Source organism: Furipterus horrens, unplaced genomic scaffold (assembly GCF_987537825.1).
Source record: "Furipterus horrens unplaced genomic scaffold, mFurHor1.1.pri manual_scaffold_1, whole genome shotgun sequence".
NCBI classification, from domain to species: domain Eukaryota; kingdom Metazoa; phylum Chordata; class Mammalia; order Chiroptera; family Furipteridae; genus Furipterus; species Furipterus horrens.
The window spans coordinates 207,169,095-207,194,573 of record NW_028327171.1 but is presented as its reverse complement, the minus strand read 5'-3'; the positions used below and the strand labels follow the sequence as shown (position 1 = coordinate 207,194,573).

Here is a 25,479-nt window from a genome sequence, read left to right as displayed (position 1 = left end):
CTTAAGAGTCTATCTGCACCGCCGAGAATGGTTGTGCAGTCCGACTCGGGAGTGACACGGTATCTGTCTCCTCCCGTGTTGAATCGACATCTTGCGATGACGCTGGAGTGTCCTCTCCAGTGAAGCTGAAGCTACAGAGCCTGGGCAGGGTGATATGGAGGGTCTGCTGTTGCCCATGCAGCAGACCCCCCCTCTCTTCGCAGCTGAAGGGTCCAAGGGAAAGACGGAGTCAATACAGCTTGGGTTCAGGTGCGCCGCAGGAGTTGCCGGTGTTGACTACAATGTCAAACCGCCTTAGGGACTCCGGCTCCGGATTTTCTGTCGGGGATTACTCCCTTAGCCTTTCCCCTGAAGAGGTATGCCGCAAGGCAGCGGAGGTTTTTTGGAGTCAGAGTTTTCCTTCTCTGATGTGCCCTGACTGGAAGATCGAACCAGCGACACTTAGCTCGCAGGCCGACGCTCAATCCACTGAGCCAAACCAGCCAGGAGAGATGAATGTAATGCTATACTATTATTTATAATAAAGTACTAGATAACATGTATAAACAACGATTTAGGTAATTTATACATTATTACATGTAGCATGTTTTATATCTAAGTATTAATTATTATTTAGTAAATTGCTAATTGCTACTACTACTGATACAAAATACTAATACTACTAAATACTAGTAATCATATAAAGATAAATAATTATATATTGTAATGCAACAAAAGTGTATAGGAAAGTTACATAGTTAATATTTGAATGATCATATAATAAAGTTCTGTATGACATGTATAAATAGACTTTATATGACTTAGTATTACATATAGTTCTTTACCTCTTAATAATAATAGTTACTTAGTAAATAATAGTAATTATTGAAGGATACATAAAGAGCTAACTATTGTAAAGCAATAAATAATATTTGGACAGTTAATCATACCTTGTAAATGTATAAAATATTTACTTCCTAGCGCTCAATGCTGAAACCTCATAGACAATTTGCTTCAGCTCTTAAATATCATGCTTCATTACCAGTGTGGGATTTCAGCCCCTATTAACCAACCCCTGCAGCTCTGAGCTGACATTCCTGTGCGTTAGCTTAAAGCTGTTTCTGTTTACAGTGTCCAGGACTTTTTAAAAAGTCATGTTAATAGTAAATAAGGAAGCATGATTATGTTAATCTAGCATAGCACAATCTACCATGGTATGTCCTAGGAGAGAGGTTAAATCACGCCATGTGATTGACCCAACAGAGAAGGAACGCCAAGAGGAAAACAGGATCGTTGTCTCATGCTGCCTTACTGGGTCATCACTCGGCATCTCAGAGCCTTTGTTCCCCAAGCTGTAAACAGATATCACATCTCTAAATGATCATGTCATTTAGAGAAATAATGACGTGTCAGTAAAGAAGATTCTGACTTCCGTGCTCTCTTTGGCAGCACATACACTAAAATTGGAATGATACAGAGAAGATTAGCACAGCCCCTGTGTGAGAATGACATGCAAATTCGTGAAGCATTCCATGTTTTTGAAAGAAAGAAGGAACTTCTGCCATTTACGACAACATGGATGGAACTAGAGAGACTTATACTCAGTGAAATAAGCCAGGCAATGAAAGACAAATACCATATGATATCACCTAATACAGGAAACTAATGAACAACACAAACAAACAAACAAAATTGAATCAGAGGCATATTAACAAAAAGCAGACTAACAGTGACCTGGGGGGAGGGGGCAGGGAGAGAAAGGGGGTAAGTAGGGAAAGGGTCTAGTCAAGGAGCTAGTATAAATGACCCATGGACATAGACAGCGGGGTGGGGATTGACTGTGGAGGAGGGGGGAGGGGGACAAGGTGGGGGGACAATGGGGGAAAATGTGGGACAACTGTAGTAGGAAAACAATAAAAAATAAATTAAAAATAAATAAATAAAAAAATATATTTAAAAAAAGAATATTCCTACTTCTGACTCCTTTCTTCTGTACATAGTTGAATGTCAATGCTATGGTCACCATGTCCATTTATTAACCAGAAAACTCAGTGGCAATCAAGTTATGGGTGAGCTAATGACGCCAAGGATCAAGACCTTTACCAGTGCCTCCTCCAAAAAATTCACTTATTATTTTAGTCGATCCTCTAATTCACTAGACTAAGCCAAGAAAGGTTTTCATGTGAGTCAACAGAGAACCCAGTTAAGTCATCAGATCTAAAGGAAACTTTTCTTTCTTTTTTTTTTAGAATCCACTACGTATTAGGCTCTTTGAGTTTTAAGGCCTGAAAACCCATTCAAATTAGGGTAGGTAAAAGGGGGCGGGAGGTGAAATAATTTAGGGCATCAGGGAAATTTCCTAGAACCTAAGGGTCATAACACTCTCAGTCTAGGGGCAGACAGTCCTCACCCAAGGCCTCCTCCCCACTTCTCCATCCTTGCTCACCTCCTCTGTCGGTGTCCCCCTGGCATCAGCTCTCACTCACTCAGGCCTCTCTGGCTTTTGCTTCCTCATCTCCAATTTGGCCAAATGTAGCCATCTCAGCCTTAATCTAAATGACATTTCAGCTGCCCACTGATTCAAATTTCCCTCAGGGACACTTAGTTCAGATTCTGGAAAGAAAGAACATTATCATTGAATCCATGAATGAATATATGTGTGAATAAGTTGATCAATAAATGAATAAATTCAGCATTATTCATTAGAACATTTATTGAAGATAAGCAAACCACTGAACTCACTTATTTCCCCAAAACATCCATAGATAGAAATTTGCAAACTTAACTTAGGGTAACATATTGTGCCATCCAGTTCATCATGATGCAGTATTATGTAATATGTTAATGTAATTTTTGTGTAATATTTTGTATGTAATGTTTAATTATGTAATATTTGGAAGACTCTATTTAAAGTCCTTTGTATTTATGCTTCCAAACTATACCTACTAAATGAGTGTCATGTTGAAATAACATCTATTAAAGTATTAATTAAACAAACTGAAATCTTCTATATTATAGGTCTGGCACTTGTTAAATACTTTATTGTTTTGTTTATTGTTAGATGGGAATGAAGAAATGTAGGCACACCTGGCTCAGAAGTCCTTTGCATAATGTCACAGTGGAGGTAGAATTCCTACAGGGTTTCTCTGACTATAGTTCATGTGTTTAGCCATTGCCCTACAAAGACTACTTTGTACTCCTCAGTGAAATGAAACTGTGTTATATAAATCGACTTAATACAAATGCTTTGGCAAAGTTTAGCAATCAGTTAAACATTGTGACTAGTCAGCAGTTAACTTGACAAAATGAGGAGATGATATTTGCCACCTTTAACATTTCTTGTACGCACTTTAAATTTTTTTAAACACTTGCGATTGGTCCAGAACTCTGAATTTTGCAAGATGCTCATATCAGCCCCAATACTATTCTCAGTTACATAGTCAGCAGGCCAGAGTAAAACTTATGGTCTTTATTCATAGTAAGAGTAACCTATAGAATTGCACCTGACTTGCAAAGCTTAAAAGAGCATTTCTAAATTCCAACTTGAATTGCCATATCACTTAAAAATTATTAGCCACTACTTTAAAAGATACATAAATTCACATGATTTAAAAAGCAAATCCAATATATAATTTTTAATGTGTACTTTCCTTTGGATTGTTTGTGATTATTACCTATTTTGAAGCTTTGAGTATATTACTTTGCTATTATCACCAATAAACTGGATCACTGCATATCTATTTCTATTTTATTATAAAGTATAACACGAGATCATAGTAGTTGTCCTTTGGTGCATCCTCTTGTCTCCATGTGACACTTCTAACGATTCAGGTTTAAAATCATCTCTCTAGTCTTCTAAATCACCAATAAAGAAAGATCTGTCTTCATTATCTATATAGTGGCCTCAGTTCTCCATTTCCAAAGTTGGTCTAAAACTGTATCGCATCATTTATAATTCCATGTTGTATTTCTTGAGTGAATTGAGCTCTAACTCAGCACAAAAGCAACCATCAAGTTCTATTTTTCTGCTCTGATGGGATGTTGACTCTCAAGGTCAGAGTGCAGGCATAGCATCTCATATCATCATGGACTTTTACATCACTGAGGCTTTCTTCTCTTTCATGGATCTGGCTCTAATGCCTTCCCCAGGCTTTTAGGTTCTTTTACTGACCTTGCTTAAATTTCAAATATACCTTGAGTTTGTAGAGCTATTCAGAGAGAGATCAAAGTCAAATGTGGATTTAATATTTGAGTGCAGGGCAGGCATTTTAGCAAATTCATGCATAGCTTTTATTTTAAAAATTGGCAGAATCTAGGTAGAATTCATCTGAAATCTTCATTCAAGTCTTTCCCGTTTAGTCTATTGCAACAAAAATATTATATTTTGCCAGGAACTTTCCCTTCTTTCTTTGAAAAGCTCAGGCAAAATACCAATCCTCTACCTGTAAGTGCAAAAAGAGAAAGCTTCTTAAAGACATATTGACTTAAAGGGAAAAAATCTATTAAGAAAAATAAGAGTAGCTGATAAACTAGGAACACCTAGTTTAGGTGTTCCTTTCAACCTGCAGAGGAGAGAAAATGAGAGTGGTAAGATTGCTCTTTCTTTGTACATTCTCTGTATCTTTTTATATCAAGGTTTCTAGAGACAGCAATTTCACTCCCAGCGATTAATTAAAACAATAATTAATAGGATGAGATGTATCCCTTGCTCCTCCCTCCCTTGCAAATTGTACTATATGAAGCAGACTCTTCGCTTCTCTTAAATATGATTAGACTCCCTCACACACTCAGTTACCTTGTAAATTAGAAACCAGCCGTAACCATTAAGAACTACACTGTTACCCCATATTCTGATTAATTCTCTCCCCCCAGAGCACACATGTAGATGATGGCATCTGTTCTGAACAGCTTCCATCTGGAGAACCACAGTTCCATTTTTTCATCTGTGTGCATAAGATTTATTATCATGAAATAGGTCTTAAAAATAATGTTTGATTTAATTAACCTACAGAAAATGTCAGTCTAACCTACAGGAAACATGAGATTAGTGTAAGTAAAGCAGTGTCATCTTTTAGAAAAAAAGCACATGACTAATATTTATTTGTATGGCTTGAATTTGTAGTAATAATCGATTAATAAATTGTCCATTAACTGCCATTGCCATAGTAGAATCCTGTATATGCTGTGGGTGTTCAGTAATGTAGATTGTAATTAACGATTTATTTTCTCTGATACTGGAACGCCAATATGACCACAGTACATGTGCTGAGGACAGAGCTCAGCGGAGCATCTCCAAAGTAGAATTAAAATAGGCACAGGGGTTGGGGGGGGGGCACTGAGCAAAGGAGCGCAAAGGGGGAAAAATTGGGACAACTGTAATAGAACCACAATTAAAAAAATTGAAAATAAAGAAATAAAAGTACAAACATGAATAAAATAAAAATAATTAATATAATACCCACACAAAATTGTTATGAGAATGTGTAGAGTTAATCCACCCAATTGCTGATAATATTGTCTGGCATATACAAGTGCTCAATAGTCATTAACTATTGTTCTTTTAAAAAAAATCAAAAGCCTATCTATCATAGGAGACTTGGGGGTCAATTAAACCTGCTCCCTAGAAATGTTCGCAGTCTTGCGGAGAGAGAACCGTGGAGTCCCTTCTCGCAAACAATATGCGCTATATTTAACTAGACATTTAGGTCTTTATTTTACACTCAGGAATTGCCTCTGTTGGCATCATTCATACTTTGTGTTACTTTGTCCACTCATAGGCAATACACATGGAGCAGGCAGCAGTTGGAACTAGGTTTTGAAACTGAATTCCCACTTCCTAATTGTATGACATTGTATAAATTGCTTGATAGAGCCTGAATGTCTTCATCTGTAAAATGGGTATTCATTGAGGCAACATCTGTCAAGTACCAGGGGCAAAAAGGCCAGTAACTGAGAACTGCTCTTCTCCCTTTGGGAGCCCAGATCCAACCTGGTTTGGTATCTTGATCATTTTATATTTAAATGATATAGAAGTTTATCCTTGTGTGGTCCTTTAGGAGAAATGTGTCATAAACTTCCTAGATTTTCCACAATGAATTTGTGTAAGTTTTTAAATCAAGGGCAGAATGAAAAATCCTTACTTTTTTGAGTCCAGATGGCATCCACATGGTGAGCACACATTTTTTTACTCCCATCTGTCTGTCAGTCCCATTGAAATAACGATACAGGAATACAAGCAAAGCTGTTCAGAGGGTGACCCTTGCAGATAAGAGATTTAAACAAATTTCTAGAAGACAGCAGCGCATAAAAGCTGATCTTTTTTAATGCTCGAGGAGACTGCAATCCGTAGTATTTTAGAAGGTGGCTACAGTGGAGAAGGGAACCATCATGGTTCTGGGTTCAGGTATGATAGACAGGTGTGACAGGGGCAGGGAGGAGCTGAAAACAGCGGTCAGCTGAAAGTTGGCTGTGAAGCAGTTCACTCCTCCCACTCCCATTCCCAGGCAGCAGACAGGCCATTTTGCACTTATCCCCAGGGGAAAACCCAAGAGTTCTCTTCTAAAGAAATGTACTCTGCTCAGAACCAGGACCACAAGCAGAGGTTTTCCAGATTTTGTCATTTGGTGGATCCCCAGGGAAAAGCTACTTGCTAGACCACATCCTACCTGTCAACATGATTATATATATATATATATATATATATACTCCAGAGAAGGAAAACTCTGACTCCAAAAAACCTCCGCTGCCTTGCGGCATACCTCTTCAGGGGAAATGCTAAGGGAGTAAACCCCGACAGAAAATCCGGAGCCGGAGTCCCTAAAGCGGTTTGACGTTGTAGTCAACACCGGCAACTCCTGCGGCGCACCTGAAGCCAAGCTGTATTGACTCCGTCTTTCCCTTGGATCCTTCAGCTGCGAAGAGAGGGGGGGTCTGCTGCATGGGCAACAGCAGATCCTCCATATCACCCTGCCCAGGCTCTGTAGCTTCAGCTTCACTGGAGAGGACACTCCAGCGTCATCGCAAGATGTCGATTCAACACGGGAGGAGACAGATACCGTGTCACTCCCGAGTCGGACTGCACAGCCATTCTCGGCGGTGCAAATAGACTCTTAAGAAGCTACACCATCATCTCTCGAGACGGACGGCTGCCGACGAAATATATATACTCATATTCCCCAGTCAGCCTTCCTATTAGACTGGGAAGTTGATCTCAAAGAAAACAAATCTCGTCGTCGTCGGCAGCCGTCCGTCTCGAGAGACGATGGTGTAGCTTCTTAAGTGTCTATCTGCACCGCCGAGAATGGCTGTGCAGTCCGACTCGGGAGTGACACGGCATCTGTCTCCTCCCGTGTTGAATTGACATCTTGCGATGACGCTGGAGTGTCCTCTCCAGTGGAGCTGAAGCTACAGAGCCTGGGCAGGGTGATATGGAGGGTCTGCTGTTGCCCATGCAGCAGACCCCCCCTCTCTTCGCAGCTGAAGGATCCAAGGGAAAGACGGAGTCGATACAGCTTGGCTTCAGGTGCGCTGCAGGAGTTGCCGGTGTTGACTACAACGTCAAACCGCCTTAGGGACTCCGGCTCCGGATTTTCTGTCGGGGTTTACTCCCTTAGCCTTTCCCCAGAAGAGGTATGCCGCAAGGCAGCAGAGGTTTTTTGGAGTCAGAGTTTTCCTTCTCTGATGTACCCTGACTGGAAGATCGAACCAGCGACACTTAGCTCGCAGGCCGACGCTCAATCCACTGAGCTAAACCAGCCAGGGCGTCAAAGAAAACAAATAATTCAGGTAATATAAGAGACCTGTAAAAAGATCTCTATTAGTACCTTCAGAAGGTCTGTAAGACACAATTCTCATAAAAGAATTTACATTCAGGGGCTCTGAGAAAACAAGAACCAAACTTCCAGTTATAAGATAAATAAGTCGTAGGGATGTAATATTCAGCATAGTGAACATAGTTGATAATATTGCGTTGTGTATTTGAAAGTTACTAAGAGAGTAAATTAAACATTCTCATCTTAAGAGAAAACTATAATTTGTGTGGTGATATATGTTAATAAAACATATGGTGGTGATCATTTTGCAATATATACATATATCAAATCATGCTGAACACCTTCAACTAATACAATGTTATATGTCAATTGTATCTCAATTTTGTAAAAAGGAAAAAAAGCAAGAGCAAGCTCTTTGAAATAAGAAAAATTGATAATATTTTTAAATCAATAAAATAGCTGGAAGATAAAGTCAAGGAATTCCCCCAAAGAATTACAATAATAACAATAAAACCCCAAAGAAATAGGTAATAGGAGGGGAAAAAAAGATACAAAGGATCGATTCATTCAACTAATAAAAATTCTAATAAGGAGACTAAATGGAAAAAAATGGGGAAAAAAGGGGACATGTTCAAAGTTTTATTTCCACTATATTTTCCTTCCTGCCTCTTTATATGTCTTCGTTGTGAAATCTCAGAGCACCATGATTAAGAGAATATTCTAAATCTGTCACAGAGAAGAAACACCATGTCACCCACAGGAAATGAAACTCCACTGCACTAGCCTTCTCAGTAGCCAATGTCTGAGGAAAAATAATTTTGAACCAAGAGTGTCATGCAAAAACTATCATCTTTGAATGCACAATCTGGTTCTGAAGAATTGACTTGAAGATGAACACCAACTTGGGATATAAGAAACCATGTCACTAACCAGGAATCTAATGAAACCAAATTTCCAGGTGACAGGTATGTAGCTATTCTGAAAAAAAATAAGTCAGCATTAGAATGTGGAATCAGAGGACTCCAATAAGTCACTCTCCAATAAGCAGAGGGAGGAGGAAAGGAAATAAAAATCCAATTAACAGAATAAGATATTCAGAATATACTGAACAAGCCCTATTATTTTCCATTCACCAGTAACAATAACAACAGAAAGTAGGAAAAGAAATCAGTTAAAATCTTAATTCAAATATACAGCAACTAAATTGGAGTGTGGTTATGAATAAATGACAGAATATAAAAAAGGAGGAAGCATTTGACCTTGAAGCCTAGAATATTTCCCTTTGAGAGGTTCAAGGTTAATGAAAGTGAAACCACAGAGAGGGGTGTGCTTACAGCACATTATGTGGCTCTGGGATAAACCAGTCATGACTCATGAAAGAGCAAAGATTGCTTTTCTGAGTTTAACACATAGAGTCAACCAACCTACAGACAAAAGCGAGTATAAATTTATCAATATTGACCATATAAAGGTTGAAGGACAGATAACAGAGGTCAGAAATAAGGGAGAGAAGAGGTGTAGACAAGAGGGTAGGAGTATTAACATTCTCATCTTACAAACTGTACCATCAAGAAAGAGTCTTAAAAGCCAAAGGCATAATCAATAGTTTTTAGTATGTATTATTTACAGTTACAAAGAAATGAAAAATAGTAATATAAATCGGGGCAATGGGAGAGCTGAATCCTCACCTATGATAGCATAAAATCAATAGCTAATATCCAAAATGGACAGATGAAGAAATGGTAATGTAAGTATAGAATTTAGAGTTGCACTGGGTAACCTGTGACAGACCTTACAACATTCGTGATTAACGTTGCTGCTTCTGGACAGACAGGCTAGGAGTGAGGAGTGATGATGTGGGAACTGGTCCTTCCTCATTACAGATTTTTCTGAACTGCTTACATTTTTTAATTCTGTGCTCCATTCCTTGGATTTAAGAAGTACCAAAACTTTTTAAAGCCTAAGTGATGTTATTTTTTCCCAGTTATAAAAAATAATTTTACAGGAACACTAAAAACTCCAGGCCTCTACTAATTGGCTATTCTCCATGACTGCAATGAAATCAAACTGAGGTTCAGAATCATCATGCAGATAGATGTATTGGGAGATATTGATATGCCTTTATTAATGAAAATTATACTGTGTTTCAAAGCATTTAATCGAATTTCAATTTTCAAAATTTTGATTGAAAACACGATGAAGACAATGACTCCTTACCGAAATATTTGATTAAACTGGGTCTTTTTCTCTGAACAACTTCTTATGAATTTACATGACCCTCTAAATTTGGCAAAATTGAAGAATATGTTCTACTTTGATTCTTAGGAAAAACTAATAAAAAAACCCGAGTTGGGGTGGGGTGGGGGGTGGGGGATCTGCACTCCAAAAAATGTTTTATATAAGAGCTACTAACTTAGAATCTACATTATTTTTTATTACTACTCCTATAAACAGTTTAGGTTTTTAAATGTGATATCTTGATTTAGTTTTTTTAAGGGAAAGGAAAGGAATTCAGAAAAGCTTCTGTCTTTTTACTAATTGAAAATTTGTTTGCATGCCTAAAGTTTCTCTTACTTCTAATAGGCCTATTATAAGATAGCCAAAGGATACTTATCACAGGTTAGGTTTTCCAGAAGCAATGCTGGAACATAGTTGGAGTGCAAGATGGTATTTGGGATCAGTGCCTGTAAAAACAGGTGGGGAGAACTGGGCACATGAACTGTAATGCAGGTCCCATAAAGCCCCCAGACCAGTGAGGAGCTGGGACAAGTATTGCCTAATGAAGTTGTCCCCCATGGGACAAAAATGGCTGGGCCTTCATACCCCACCTCTGGGTTCAGGCTGCTCCAGGCTGGCATGATCTCAGACCCAGCTGCTCTTTGCAGCCGGGGCAGACCATGAAGGAACCAGAAGCTGGAAGCTGTGTTCTGACCAACCTCCTGTAGCCAGAACCCTCCTTGAAGGCGAATCTAGGTGGCATGGTTCTGCGGCGTCTACTGCACCACTAACCTGTGCTAGTTAAATGCAGAAAAGCATTGATCTCACTGTAGAGAAACAGGTTTGTTAAGCTGAGCACGTGGGTAGCGGTGCGGTGTCACAGCGGCCACGGGAAGCGGCTTTGCAGGTTGCTTCAGTCATCCCTGCATTATTTCAGGATCCATAGCTCCATGCCCTCCGAAACGTCCTCTCGTCAGCTTCTGCTGACTCGGCCTCCTTTGGCTTTGCACCGCGACTCCACCTCTCTCCGCAGCCTCATCTAATTCACAGCCTGATTTTCGACTGTTATGCCACTGCTTCCACTTGCGAGAACTTGACACCAACAGCAGATCAGTAGACAGGTTCCATAGCAACTCCCCCCTTGGCCCTAATTGTCAGGGGCAGGATGTGACACACATGACACCAGAGGTTGGGCAAATCAGAGAATTCAGCGAAGACAAAGCAAGCCCACCCTCCGCTGGAAGGGGCTTCGGCGGTCACTGGCCCAGTCACCCACTTGTCAGTTGTTTCTGCCTGCAACTCCGATTTTCCACTGGCGAACAGCCACCCCTTTCTCAGGTCACATGGGTCAGTGAGGCTCACTCAACCCCACTGCTCTGGTGGCAGTGCTGTGCCACAGGTCTGGCCAGTCAACCAATCAGGGTGTAGTGACTGAGCCCACAATGGACACTTGAACCTGCCGGGGCAATAAAACTCTACTCCAAGACTCTGTCAGAAGTTCTTGAAAGTTATTTTCTCCAATGAAAGGGCTCTGTGTAAAGCTATTTTAAATCTCCATTCAGCCATGCCTGAAACGGGCATTTCAACCACAGGAACCGATAAGTTTCATTCTCTGCCTAAACGCAAACGAGTCTGATATAAATCCTCTCACAACGTGGGAAGTGCTAGTCCAGCTGATTTGATGGGGCATCAGCAGTCCTGCTTACACTAAATCAAAGGCCTCCGTGTAAGTTTACCCTTTATTCTACCCTGGAGCCGCTGTGAGCCTCTGTAAGCATTCGCCCAAATATGTTGTCTACCTCAGCGGTTCCCTAACTTCGCAGCACCACACAATCCACTAGGGAACTTGAAAACTGGAGATTGATTCCTGGGCCTCAGCCTGGGTCTACAGGATCAGAATTCCTGGGTTTATGGCCAAGGAATGTGTATTTTTTAAAAGCTGCCGGATTTCAAAGCCACTGATCCACATAATGTCAAATAATTGTTCTATTAAATTTAGCAAATTGGCCAGCTGGAATACAATCATGTACATGTCTCCTATGTGTTTGCATTATACCTTCTGTAGATCTGGTTCTTAAGTTCAAGAAATAAACGCTCATCCTTCCCAAAGAAACAGCAGCAGCTCTGGTGGAAAAAAATTGGTGGAAGAAAACTGAGAAGTGGATTTACTATGAAAGTAATAGAGTGTAAGTTTTAAGGGCCCATCACTTAAACTTGTAAGTGCATCCATGGTCATATGTTCATGGGACATTTATAAGAGTACAACATTGTAACTGCAAATGGCTGAGACCACTGTCTATTTCCACTTCTGTCTTCTCAGTCATATTTCCCCTTCTGTTGGGTGGCATGGGAGTAACCATGGGCTTCTTTGGACCATGACTAAGTAAGTTGATGGGTTACGTATAGTTTTGGTTTAGTGGGATATTTATATGGTTCACAGACTCTTCTGTGTATAGTTTAGTTACTACCAGCTGCCCCCGTGCAAGAATAATTTTTAGAAACGGCCCTACCACTCACTATAATGACATACTTTACCTTGTGAAATGAAGATACAGGTCCTGACATGACCCTCAGAATATGCCACAACATTAGGGACACTGAAGACAAGCTGGTCAGTGAGTACTGTCAATTCAAATAGTATTTAAGATTAGTTCCTGCAACAAACCAACCTCTGAAATGCCTTGAAATCCTAAAATCAATAGCAATCCTAAAAATGTACAAGCTAATACCAATAGTAACTTGTGAAGACAAAAGAAACCTTTATACTTCATTAATAATTTTAAAAAACATCATTCAACCCACCATGCTAAAGGAAAGTCTGATTTCTCCTATTCTCTTAGTAGAAAGTAAGACAAAATTACTGTTGCAAGAATAGGCAATCAAATGTATACAGATAATAATTTTATTGAGTGGTGGTATTGGCTAATTATAAAAAAATGTTATTTTCTAGTTTTTGAGATATTTTCAGAGTTCGTAGGCTTTAAATGTTTTGTTGTTATAATGCTGATTTATATTGTAGTTCTGAATGAATATTTAAGTTATTGTCTAATAATTTAAATTACTTTTCTTAAAAAGAGTATCCAAAACCGTGCGAGCCTATAGATTTGCCCCCAGTCTGAAGTGAGCACCTCATCTCTGCAGGGTAGTAGATGTGATCAAACCTCACGGCCCTGCCCTTTGCAGCTGCCTCAGTCTCGTGAAAACGAAATTTGCTTATTATTAAGTCAGCGAATGTACCAGTGCTGGATTTAATGACTCTGTAGAAATGAGTCAGTAATGATTCTGAAGGAATCTGTGTGGCCAGACAAATAAATAATATATCATTTAAAGGTTTCTGAATTCTTACAGGATTTTGGAAGAACATTCTTTAAAAGAAATTAGGAAGGAGACTATATCGTGGCCAGGGAGAAAAGTATATAAACACCGATTCTGATTAACCATGCTAGATGAAAGCAGGCTTTTGAAGAAATGTTTACTCACCCATGTTCACAGCAGTACTAGTTACAATAACCAAGACGAAGAAGCAACCCAATGTCTACCAACAAATAAATAGATACACAAAATGGGACATATACATATACCACTGGAATATTATTCAACCTTAGAAAGGAAGGAAATCCTGACACATGCTACAACATGGATTATACCCTGAGGACATTATGCTAAATGAAATAGGTTGGTCATAAAAAGACCAATACTGTCTGATTCCATTTGTATGAGGTGTCTAAAGTACTTAAATTTATAGAAATGAAAAGTACATGGTGGTTACCCGTGGCCAGGGGGAAGGAAGAAGGGTAGTTGTTTAAGGGGAGTAGAGATATAAATTTTGCAAGATGAGAAGTTCTGGAGATCTGTTTCACAGCAATGTAAATATTCTTTTTTTTCCAAATTAATCAATTAATTATTTATTTTGTTTTGTTTGTTTATTTATTTATTTTTAGAGTAAGGGGAAAGGAGAAAGAGAGGGAAACATCACTGTGTGGTTGCCTCTCACTTGCGCCCCCAACTGGGGACCTGACGTGCAACCTAGTCATGTGCCCTGACTGGGAATCGAACCAGCAACACTTGGCTCTCAGGCCGACACTCAATCCACTGAGCCACAGCAGCCAGGGGCAATGTAAATACTCCTAAAGCTACTGAACTGTATGTACCCTTAAAATGGTTCAAATGGTATATTTCATGCTATGTGGTTTTGTTTGTTTTTTACCGCAATTTACAAAACATATTAGTGACAGTCCTGGAACGACTTAAAGATGAGTCGAGATCATTTACATCTAGATCTTCTAGAATTTCTTTTCACTTTTATTCATCTTTGTTCTAATCAAATGTAGAATTTTTTCTTCTTAATTTCCTTTGGAGCCAGAATACTTAAGAGATTATTAATAGACTGTATATAAAACAACAAAGCTAAGGAGAGCTTCACAGTGGGTCCAAAATGTTTTCCGCTGAAATTTCCTTTCTTTTCCAATTTTGCAACTGATAATTAAACACATCAAGGACTTGCTTGGCCATTCAGGGCCTGAAAAGCCGTCCACTACTCAGATCTTTGCAAAGCACCCAAAAGACTAGTCTCAAAGGCTGGGTCATGTCCTCTCCATCCCCAGTCCATGAGCACCTCCAAACTTCTTCTTCTTCTTCTTCTTCTTCTTCTTCTTCCTCTTCTTCTTCTTCTTCTTCTTCTTCTTCTTCTTCTTCTTCTTCTTCTTCTTCTTCTTCTTCTTCTTCCCTCCTCCTCCTCCTCCTCCCCCTCCCCCTCCCCCTCCCCCTCCCCCTCCTCCTCCTCTTCTTTTCTTCTTCTTCTTCTTTTCTTCTTCTTCTTCTTCTTCTTCTTCTTCTTCTTCTTCTTCTTCTTCTTTTTTTGTTTTGTCACAGGTGCAGTTAAATGTTGTATATATAGACTTACACCATCTCAAGGTCAAGACAATCCCTGGTGTTAGGCTGGAAACTTGAGTGCCTTTAATTTCACAACATTCGGGCAGCCTTTAGCATTTTGGAATTCACTGCTGTGATAGAAACATCAGAACAAAAAACAGTAAGAAACGCAATCTGATCACAGCTTCATTTACTCCTTCTTGTGCTATCCAAGAAGCTGCTTTATTTTTTCATTAAAAATGCTGTGTCTTACTTTTGTCTCCCAAGGAGAAGAGTCATCGCTCAAAAAGAAAGAGCTTTTCTAACTTTAAAATACTGTTTCTACCTAATGAAGTGTTTTTCTAGCATCTAATCATAGAGGAGACTTATAAGAGGGACTTGATGAAAAGGGTCCCAGGCTGCAGGAAGACCTTTTAGACTAGAGAAAAGCACATTGCATGCATGTTCAGTTAACTTTGGCTTTGGAAAGGGCACCACATGATAGGAGGGGGAAGAAACTGTCTGAGAATTGAGGCTGCAGCAGGTTGGCATATAAACCTTAACTTTTTAAAAAGATTTTATTTATTCATTTTTCGAGAGAAGGAGGGGAAGGAGAAAGAGAGGGAAAGAAACATCTACGCGTGAGAGAGACCTCCATCGGTTGCCTCCTGCACGCACCCCAACAAGGGAACCCAGGCACATGCCCTGATGGGGAATCAAACTGAGACTTTGAGCTTTGCAGGACAGCGCTCAACCCACTCGTGCTGGCCAGGGCAAACCCTAATCTCTTGAATGATTTCCAGAGAGTAAGGTGGGCCAATTTTAGCCTCATACGCTTTCTCAGGTGAGGGGAGGCCCCGCCTCCAAGACCTGCATCCCTCTGAAGCTTTGAAAAGATCTGAGTAACAAAAGCTTCAGAGATCATATATGGAAGAGAAGCAGGAATTTAAATCCACTGCAGAGGTAGCTCCTGTTTTTCCATCCCGCTCACAGAGCAGTAATTGCTAATCTCCTACACTCTCTGCACCTTCTTTGATCCACTCATTGTTGGGAACAATGACTCACAGATGTCTGGAGTGACGAGGGTAGAGCTCTGGGCTCTGATGCCAGAGCAGCACCTGGAAGAAAGTCAGAGGATGTGTGCAGGGCAGTGAGAGGACTGACTTTCCACCTGTTTCAACAGATGACACCTGGGTTCCCTGTCCCTTTTAGCTCTTCCTTGATCTCTTAAGAAAGACTGAGGGGAGATAAAAGAGCAAAGAAAAAAAAAATAAACGGGATAGGTTGCAATTTTAGATTGGATGGTCAAGGTAAACATCGTCGTCCGTCGGCAGCCGTCCGTCTCGAGAGACGATGGTGTAGCTTCTTAAGAGTCTATCTGCACCGCCGAGAATGGCTGTGCAGTCCGACTCAGGAGTGACACGGTATCTGTCTCCTCCCGTGTTGAATCGACATCTTGCGATGACGCTGAAGCTACAGAGCCTGGGCAGGGTAATATGGAGGGTCTGCTGTTGCCCATGCAGTAGACCCCCCCTCTCTTCGCAGCTGAAGGGTCCAAGGGAAAGACGGAGTCAATACAGCTTGGCTTCAGGTGCGCCGCAGGAGTTGCCGGTGTTGACTACAACGTCAAACCGCCTTAGGGACTCCGGCTCCGGATTTTCTGTCGGGGTTTACTCCCTTAGCCTTTCCCCTGAAGAGGTATGCCGCAAGGCAGCGGAGGTTTTTTGGAGTCAGAGTTTTCACTGATGTGATATCTGAGCAATAAAATATAAAAAATATCCTAATTATTAATATTATTAATATCCTGGGAAAAAGGTTATTACATGTTTGTTAATGATTGCTACTCATTAACAAAAGCCTTGGAAACCACTTTCTGTCTCTCTCCCTCTCTTCACCAACAAATCCTACTGGCTTTATGTTCACATACAGAATCCAAGCAGTCTCACCAAATCCCAGGTGTCACCTTCCTCTCTCTGGTTTGTTAACCAGAGCCATCTACCCAGGTTACTTGCTTCTACACCTGTCTGTCCCCTCTAAGCTACTCTTTACATAGCAGTTACAGTGATTCACTTGAAACCTAAATCAAAGTATGTATCTCTCTACTCCAAACTCTTCAAAGGCTTCTCATCTCACTCTAAAAAAAATAAATAAAACATTATTTAAATGATCTAGAGGTCCTTATATGATCATCTTTGCCTGGACACCTTTTGTGGCCTCATCTCCTATCCCCTCCCCTTGCTCAGTGAGTTGTCTTCCTTGCTTTTCCTGGAACACATCAAACATATTCCAACCGCAGGACCTTTGCACATGCTATTCACTTTGCTTGGGGTTCCCTTGGAGAACCACATGGTTCTATGTCTCACTTTCTTAAGGTCTTTGCTCCAGTGTCACTTTATTAGATGGGCTTTTCTGGCCACCTTATTTAAAATAGCAAACTACCCCTCCCATACCCCAACACTTCCTGTTCTCCTAGTCTACTATATATTTTTTTCATAGTGTCTTCCACTAGCTATCATATTATATATTCATTTATTTATTGTATGCATCACATAAAAATACATGTATGCTAGAATATAAGCTCCATGAGGTCAAGCATATAGTTTGTTTTGTCCACTGTCTTTTATATTGCCAACTTCAAAGACACTTTCTGGCACACAGTAATCACCATAAATAACAATTTAAATGAATAATTCAAATTAAAGTGAAATATTATTACAACTAAAAACATATGACCATAAGAATAAATCAATGATGGTAATAGCTATGCTAAAGTGTTGGGTTACAGGGTAATTTTTAAGCTCTCTTTTCTGAATTTATTTTAAGGCAGTTACATTAGTTCTGTACATTTTTTAAAATTACTATTATCTGCACATTGTACTTAGACACCCTTATGCTAAGTCAAATGTTTCCTTAAAAGCTTTTTCAAACCTGCTTAATGGATCTTACTCAAAGTGATACAAATGCACAGTGAGCAGATATATCTCAATCCCAAGGAATTTTAGTGATCTTCTGATTGCAATTCCCCATAAATTGACCACATTTTTCAAATAAACTTTTTATTTTAGAGTCATTTTAGATTTACAGAAACATTGCAAAGATAGCAGAATTCCAACGTAATCCACTCCGAGTTTCCCGTTAAGAACATTTTACTTTCCTATGCCACATTTATTAAAACTAATGAACCGATATTGATACATGATTATTCACTAAAGTCAGCTCTTTAGATTTCCTTAGTTTTTACCCAGTGTCCTCTTTCATTGCTATTCTAGGACCCCATCCAGGACATCACAACACATTTAGTTGTCCTGCCTCCTTAGGCTCCTCTTGGCTGTGACAGTTTCACAGACTTTCCCCGTTTTCAGTGACCTTGAAAGTTTTGAGGGATATTTTGTAGAATGTTCTTCTACTAGGATTTGTAGAATATGTTTCCTATGATGAGACTGGGTTAACGGGATTTCTGAGAGGAATATTGCAGAGAGTGCCATTTTCAACACATCGTATCAAGGGCCGTCAACTTGACTTGTCACTACTGATGTTAACTTTGATCACCTGGTCAAGGTAGTTTTCATTCTGAATTATTTTTTATCTAGCAACCAAGAATTAATTTCTGTGGAATAAGCAATTTGTTGGAGTAGGTTTTATTATTTTTTCAAACATTTTAAAGACACCATGTACCGGGCATTGTGTGAAGCTTAATATATGTTGACTCATTTTAACTGCACAGCCACCTTATGAAGGAGATAGCACTCTCCCATTTTACGACAGAGAAAACCGAGGCACAAAAATGTTAGGGGCCTTGTCCGGCACTAGACAGAGAGTCAGTGGCACGGGTCATCTGGAAGCAGAGTGCTTGTTCTGAATCACTAGCCCATACACGAGGAGAGAGAACTTATTGCCATAAAAGGAGCACATTAATTCTTTTAAAAGTTTTATCTCTGCAGTATAGAGCAGTGAGATCTAGCTCCTAAAGTAACCTCTTAATGGATGTGTCTCCCTCTGGGATAGTCAATTCCAACTCCAGCCAACCCAGCGCTCTGAAGCTCCATCCACTGCGGGCGCTCTCACCATGGAACATTCGAGTCCTCTACAGAATTAAGCCCAGCCTGGCTAGCAGGGCACTCCAGCCTTCCCCGGGCAGCGTCCTAGACGCTGCCTGCTCTCTCTGAAGCAGGTCACCTGCCTTGCCTGCAACACACCTGCTTTCCCTGCTGCTGCTGCCTTGCATGTCTTTCTCTCGCTGTATCTTCTTAGATCCTCAGTTCACTGACCATGAGTCTGCAGAAACTTCCTGCAGCAGAAACGACTTCTCTCTTCTCTCTCTTCCCCTCAGACCTTGTCCCTAGACCACAAACTTGCCCCCAAGTTCTGTACACATGTTTAACATCCTCTCTTAAACTCAGGATTTCTGGAGGCCAGATAGCTTATCTCCCAGCAGTAATGCCTTCTGGAACAGGACCTCAATAAATGTCACATTGAATCAGGCTAGTTCTGATTTTAAAATGTCAGCTGTTTGATGGACTTGTTTGCTACTTGCTTCTGAGTGGCATTATCTGCCTATACATCTCTTCTTCCAATATTACCAATGAGATTTCACTTTATTCTCATATTTTATACTGAGCTTTATTGCAGCTGACAGATCAGTAATACGTGATTAGAATCATAGTTCAGGCCTCCTCCTGGTTTTCCTGACTGACAGGCTCCCTGTATCTCCATCTTTGAAATAATGGAAGAGCTGGACCACTCTGTTACTGCTGGCTGTGCCGCCTTGGGCTGGTTACACAAACCCTCTGGGCCTCCCTCACAAGGTGTTTGTGAGTATTATTAAGATCAGGAATAGAAACCCCTGACATAAATAGTAATGAGTGTTAACAGGGGTCGGGACTCTCTGTATGTGTTATGTGTACAATTTGTTCAGTCCTCATAACAGACTTACATGGTAACTACTTGGCCCCATTTTACAGTTTGGTAAACTGAGGCACACAGGAGTTAAGCAGCACATCTAATGCCCTGCAGAGGCTGACAAGCAGACCTACTGTGTGAACTCAGGACAGTCAATATTAAAACTAAAATATTCTCTCTTTAGATGGTAAATAGAGAGGATGTACACAGGAGATGACGCAAGCCCATTGCTGTCTCCCATTTACTTGGGTTCTGAAAAAGAAAACAAATTCAGCAAATACTGACTGTCTAATATATTTAAGTCATGAGCTGGACTCTTGCAAAACCAATTCTCTGAATACTGAGTTCCTTGTTTCTGACTTCAGATCTCTTTTAACACATCTTCTGCCGTAGTGAAAATCTGATTCCTACACAAGTGACCACACTTCATGACTTCCTGCTGCAGGGGACACTGAGCACTGGGCCTTCCGGTCCATCAGGGCAGATGCCTGTGTCATGCAAACTCAGCTCTTTGTTGCACTGATGGGAACCCCGCATGACACCTTTATGAGTCCAAAGATGCATGACTGGTCCTAGGGTGTAAACAGAGAGTAAACACCAGCCTTGTTGACCAAATTCTAGCATTCTCTAGGACCCCATCAACAGAACATATTATTGACAATAACTGCACCTGGACCTCTCAAAGATTGTGCCCTGGCATCTAAGGCGGCGGTCCCCAACCTTTATGGCACAAGGGACCAGTTTTTTGACAGAAGGGGGGAGAGGGTGGAACAGGAGCAGTGGGTGGGTGGGGAGTGAGGAGGCGGAGCTCAGGCCAGCATCCTTCGAGGCCCCATTCCTAACAGGCCACCAATCTGTCTTCAGAGGCCTGGAGTTGGGCAACCCCCCCCCCCCCCCCCCCCCCGATCTAAGGTACCACTGTGAGCTACAGAAATGATGCTGGTAGCTAGTAAATTTGGTAGTTCCATCTCTGCTTGCACTAGCTAAGAGTTGGGAGGTGTTTCTGCTTTTGGTTTCACTTTAAGCAAGTCTGTGACTTTAGACCTGTGATCCTCAACCAGGGCAATTTTTGTCCCCAGAAGACACTTTTGGTTGTCACCAGTGGGGAGGATTGCTGCGAACATCAAGTGGGTAGAGACGAAGGATGTTGCTAAACATCTGACAAGGCAGAGAACAGCTCCTAAAACAAAGTATTATTCTGCCTGCTCAGAATGTCAGTAGTGCTGAGGTTGAGAGGCTCTGGAGTAACCCCATGTTCAATTCTTCCATTCAGTGGCGAGAATGCATAATAGAGCAAAACTTGAAAATCTTAAACGTTTGCCCAAATGCACACCGTATGCAGATGTGTCGACCTTCAGAACTCTTTCTCAGTCTCCTTCAGCACCAAGGTTATACAGGCCTTAGGAAATGGGTGGGTGGGAAGGACAAAAACTTAAATGTGCTCTAGCCTCTCCTATTTCTGAGCTTCTCCTCTCCCCAGGCCCTGTTTTAAAAATTTCCATCAGTGAGGTCTCTGCTCAGCACAGAGCTAATCAAAACTTACAGTAGAAGAACCCAGATTAAAACAATGCATAACATGTACCGTTCTGGGCTCTTTGCAATCAAGAAAGGAAGGAGAAGGACAGGCACCCAACTTCCTCCACTATAGGTAGGGTTGTGTAATAGTTCAAGGCCACACTAGGGCCTTCTTCCGATTTTCCACCCCCCTACCTTCTGCTTGGAACAGCACCCATCACAAAATTGTATACTTTAAGAAAAAAGTATTTCCTTAAGTTATAAAATTTGAAACTAGGACATGAAAAGCTAATGGTTGCTAATGTGCTTCATCTAAAGTCCCTCAAACTTAAGGCACCTATCACACCTGCTACTCACAGAGAATAAAAAAAGAACTTATTTTTAACTATCATAGAAATGTAATATTTATGACAATTCCTCCTCTTGCCTGTACATTGGTGGTTTCTTGGTTTCTTTCTTTTCCTTCCGCTTGTTTCCCATTCAGTCTTCCTTTCCACAAATATTCCCTGGGACATCCTCCTGTCTTCTGCAGAGGATCCAGAGAAAGGGAGAACATTCCCATCTCGTGAGACACCAGGGCTCCATCCTCTTCCCCTTTCTTGTTGGAGAAACAGGAGCAGAACTTTCTGGTTAGGAATATCGGAATAGCACCCATCAGAGGTTCCCCAAACCCACCACTTCCGGGCTCTACTGAGTGTTCCCTGAAGAAGTACTGCTGTTTGCTAACCTGCTTGGATGAGCTTCTGTTAGTCTTAATAAAACCAGGAAGATCTGTCCATGTTACTAAAGTAATTGCGTGTAAAAAAATGAAGTAAAGAAGTGTGGGTGGGTGGGTGCGTGCCAGGGGCTAGGTTTCGGGTGGACTTTGAAATTCTGTGAGACTGTTTGACCGTAATGTTTCCCCCTGTCGGCCTCTGTAGCCGCCTGGGCACCAACGAATAGCTACCTCCATCCTCCCGCGGTCAGCGTCAGGACATCATAAGGCCAGGCCGAGTCTGGGTCTTCGTGCCTCCTTCAGTCTCAGGAAGCAGTATTTCTGGAGGAAAAAAGGTAACGTTCAGCTCCAAAATTTCCTCCCAATGGTGAAAAGGCAGATGCCAGCCCTCCGTTTCCACTCCGAGAAGAAAGCTGCAGGAGTGCCTGGGCGGGAAGTGTAAATAACTTGGTGGTTACTCGTTTTCGCCCTCGGACGGAGAAATGAGATCACGATTTTCAGGGACAGGAACCGCTGCCGCCGCCGATGCATCCTCTCCCAGCGCGGGTGCCGCATTACATCACCGGTGAGCTGTGGCCTTGGGGTGGGGGAAGGAGTGAGGAGTGGGGGGGTGGGCGTGGAGAGGAGGCCTGGCCCGGGACACAGATCCAGATCATGGAGGATACACCGGGGAACAACATGGGTAAAGGGGGAGGGGGCGCGGGAGAGGCAGAAGGGAACAGCAAGGCTGGGTTTCCCCCCACTGCCCCGAGTGTGGCTTCGAGGGGAGGGGGTGCTGCACGCGCGCCACCGCTTTAAGTAGACGCACCGCAAACCCCCTTTCCGCACCGCCCCCCCTCCCCGCCAGCCACCCTCAACTCCCAATTCCAACGAAGACCAATATCCAAAGCTGCCAGCGGAGCTGCCTTGAGAGGCCCCAGGGGGACGGCAGAGAGGCTCCCAGGGCTGGAAGGACTCAAGGCGCCCGCATCCGGTGAAGGCTGGGGGGGGGGGGGGGGCGGGGGGCGGTGGCCGCTGCGCCCCGGCCGGGCCCAGGCAGCGGTGCCGCCCCCGCCAGGCGACAGCGGCCAGAGGGGGCAGGCGGAAGCGCCTCCTCCCGGCCCGGAGCCGACCCGGCGGCGGAGGGGAAGGACGGCGCCCCACCTTGCCCCCGATGAGGCGCGGATCATGCCATGGCAGCGCCGGCGAGCGACAGCAGCAGTGGCGGTGGCGGCGGCGAGCGAAGCCCCACCTTCAGTCCCGGGAGCTCGACAGGAGCCGGGGGCGCCCCGGCGGGAGCCCGGGACCCCGGGGACGCGGGAGGCCGGGACGCGGCGGTGACGGTGCCCGGCCTCCCTCCGCTCGAGGACTATGAGTGCAAAATCTGCTACAACTACTTCGACGCAGACCGGCGCGCCCCCAAGCTGCTGGCCTGCCTGCACACCTTCTGCCAGGAGTGCCTGAGCCAGCTGCAGCTCCGCGCCGCCGCCGCCGCCGCCTCCGAGCGCCCGCCGCTGTGGCCCGGCCCGCCCGGCGCCATCGCGTGCCCCGTGTGCCGCCACCGCACGCCGCTGCCCGACAGCCGCGTCCACGGCCTGCCCAACAACACCAAGCTCTCCGAGGCCTTCCCGCTGGCCCTGCGAGCCGCGCACGACCCGCTGCCCCAGGACCGCCTCCCGCCGCTGCCCTCTCGCCGCCCGGCGCCCGTGGCAGCCTCGCCGCCGCCAGCGCTGGCCCCGGCGCCACCGGTGCCGCCCGGGGAGGACGCCGCCCGAGGCCCGCGCGCCCCCGCCGCCCTGCGCGCCCCGGGCGCCTACGAGAGCTGCCACAACTGCAAGCGCGCAGCGCTCACCGCCGGCTGCGTGTGCGTCGTCTTCTCCTTCCTCTCCATGGTGGTGCTGCTCTTCACCGGGCTTATCTTCGTGAACCACTATGGCGGCGGCGGCGGCGGCGGCGGTGGCGGTGGCGGTGGCGGCGGTGGTGGTGGCGGATCCCCCGGCAGCGGCGCGCCCCCTGGCGCTGCCCCGGCTGCCGGGTCGCCCTCGCCCGTGGGGCCCATCTGCCTGTCGGTGGCCAGCATTCTGGCCCTCTTCTCGGTTGTTGTCACTTGGCTCATCTGCTGGCTCAAGTACCGACCCGACGGTGCGGCCGCGGGCTCCGTTGGGGGCGGCAGAAGAGGCGGCGGCCGGAGGACACGGGCCGCGGGTGGAGTGCGGAGGAGCAACACGTAGTCAGACTGCACGCATGCACTTTCAGCCCCTGCGAGGCCCGAGAGGAGGGGGCCCCTAGCTCGGTACGCTCGAGCTTCTCCATCCTCTCTCTGTGGCCCCTAGACACGCACCCTCCTGTCGCTCCGCCATAACAGGGCCTTGGTTTCCCGTCTCTCTGGCTTTCCACGCCCCGCCTCCTCCACGTTGGGCCACGGAGGGAAATCGAGGAGGCGGGGATACTGGTGGGGAGTCCCGACTGTGCAAGACCAACCTCCGCTTCGTGCACCACCCTCATCCTCCCCAGAGTACTCGGCTCTCCCTCCCAGAGTCCGAGGATTCGCTAAGGAAGATGAGAAGAGGAGTGGGACCCCCGCCGCTCCGCCGGAACGCTGGTTTTCTGCCTGCCGTGATTTTGGAGTTTAAGGGTGCAGGTACGCGCGCACGGGGCTGCGGCAGTTGTGAATGCACTTGGATTGTCCAGAAGAAGAATGAATGAGATGTAAATGGGAGAGAAAAGTTTTCCTGCGTTCTGGCGGTCCTGGAAAGTGAGTGAGCTGGAGCGCTAAGAGCGGTATCCACTGCCCCGCGGGCACCGCAGGGGCGGGAGCCCGGGGGTGTGTGCAAACCTCCAGGAACAACACGCGATCCGGCAGGTGCGCAGCGCGCGTGCGCTCGCCCGTGTGCGGGCTGTCGCGGCAGAGCAGAGGTGGCGGGGTGCCCCAGGCTCTGGATCTTGCTACTCATCGCCCCGCAGAGGCCCCAAAGTCCTGGAAACTGGGCTCCTGGAAACCTGTGGTGGTTTTATTCGCGGCATTACCACCAGGAAGTCATTTCCTCCAGTGTAACTGGTCTCAGGGAGCTTCAAGAGCCTGTTCTCCCTCTTCTCTCAAAACTGACTGACTGTTGCCCCCACCTGGAAGATATTGAAAGTTATTCACGCAGAATAGAAACTAACTACAGGCTTCTCTCGCCTTTTTTTTCTTTATTTCATTTAAAAAATAATTTATTTAAGAATACATAAGTCTGGAAATTTTGTGCGTTAAAATTTCCAGAAAAGATGTTTGATAAACAGTAACATTCCTTCCGTACCTCCAGTCCAAATACATTTCAAAATAAGCAGAAAATAAAGGCCTGTTGGTAAATAATTCAAAATTTTGTACTGTAAAACTACTAATGACTTTCAGCTATCTGACAAAATATAAAATAGTGCCCAAAGACCAAACTGACAAGTTTTTCTTCCTTTGATTACAAATATTTATATATATATATATATACATACATACATATGAAACACTTAACAGAAAAAGATTATTTTGAATTTAGCTATTTGATATTGGAAATC

The 25,479-nt window shown here is 43.6% G+C and overlaps 1 protein-coding gene, 1 long non-coding RNA gene and 1 other non-coding gene across 3 annotated transcripts; 2 read left to right on the top strand and 1 right to left on the bottom strand.

Annotated features, from left to right (window-relative positions):
- The first annotated feature begins 1,412 nt into the window (after window positions 1-1,412).
- LOC150022711 (U6 spliceosomal RNA) lies at window positions 1,413-1,519 on the top strand. The gene has a single exon (XR_016513410.1). It is a non-coding gene; the product is annotated as a U6 spliceosomal RNA (small nuclear RNA).
- Window positions 1,520-18,327: 16,808 nt separating this feature from the next.
- Window positions 18,328-22,538, bottom strand: LOC150022710 (uncharacterized). The gene is made up of 4 exons (XR_016509661.1): window positions 22,407-22,538; window positions 22,180-22,269; window positions 21,661-21,831; window positions 18,328-20,290 (listed from the first exon to the last, which is right to left on the bottom strand). It is a non-coding gene; the product is annotated as an uncharacterized LOC150022710 (long non-coding RNA).
- Window positions 22,539-23,002: 464 nt separating this feature from the next.
- Window positions 23,003-25,144, top strand: RNF228 (ring finger protein 228). Its single transcript, XM_090269074.1, has one exon. The coding sequence runs from the start codon at window positions 23,121-23,123 to the stop codon at window positions 24,156-24,158; it is 1,038 nt and encodes a 345-aa protein (XP_090125200.1). The 5' UTR covers window positions 23,003-23,120; the 3' UTR covers window positions 24,159-25,144.
- The last annotated feature ends 335 nt before the right edge of the window (window positions 25,145-25,479 follow it).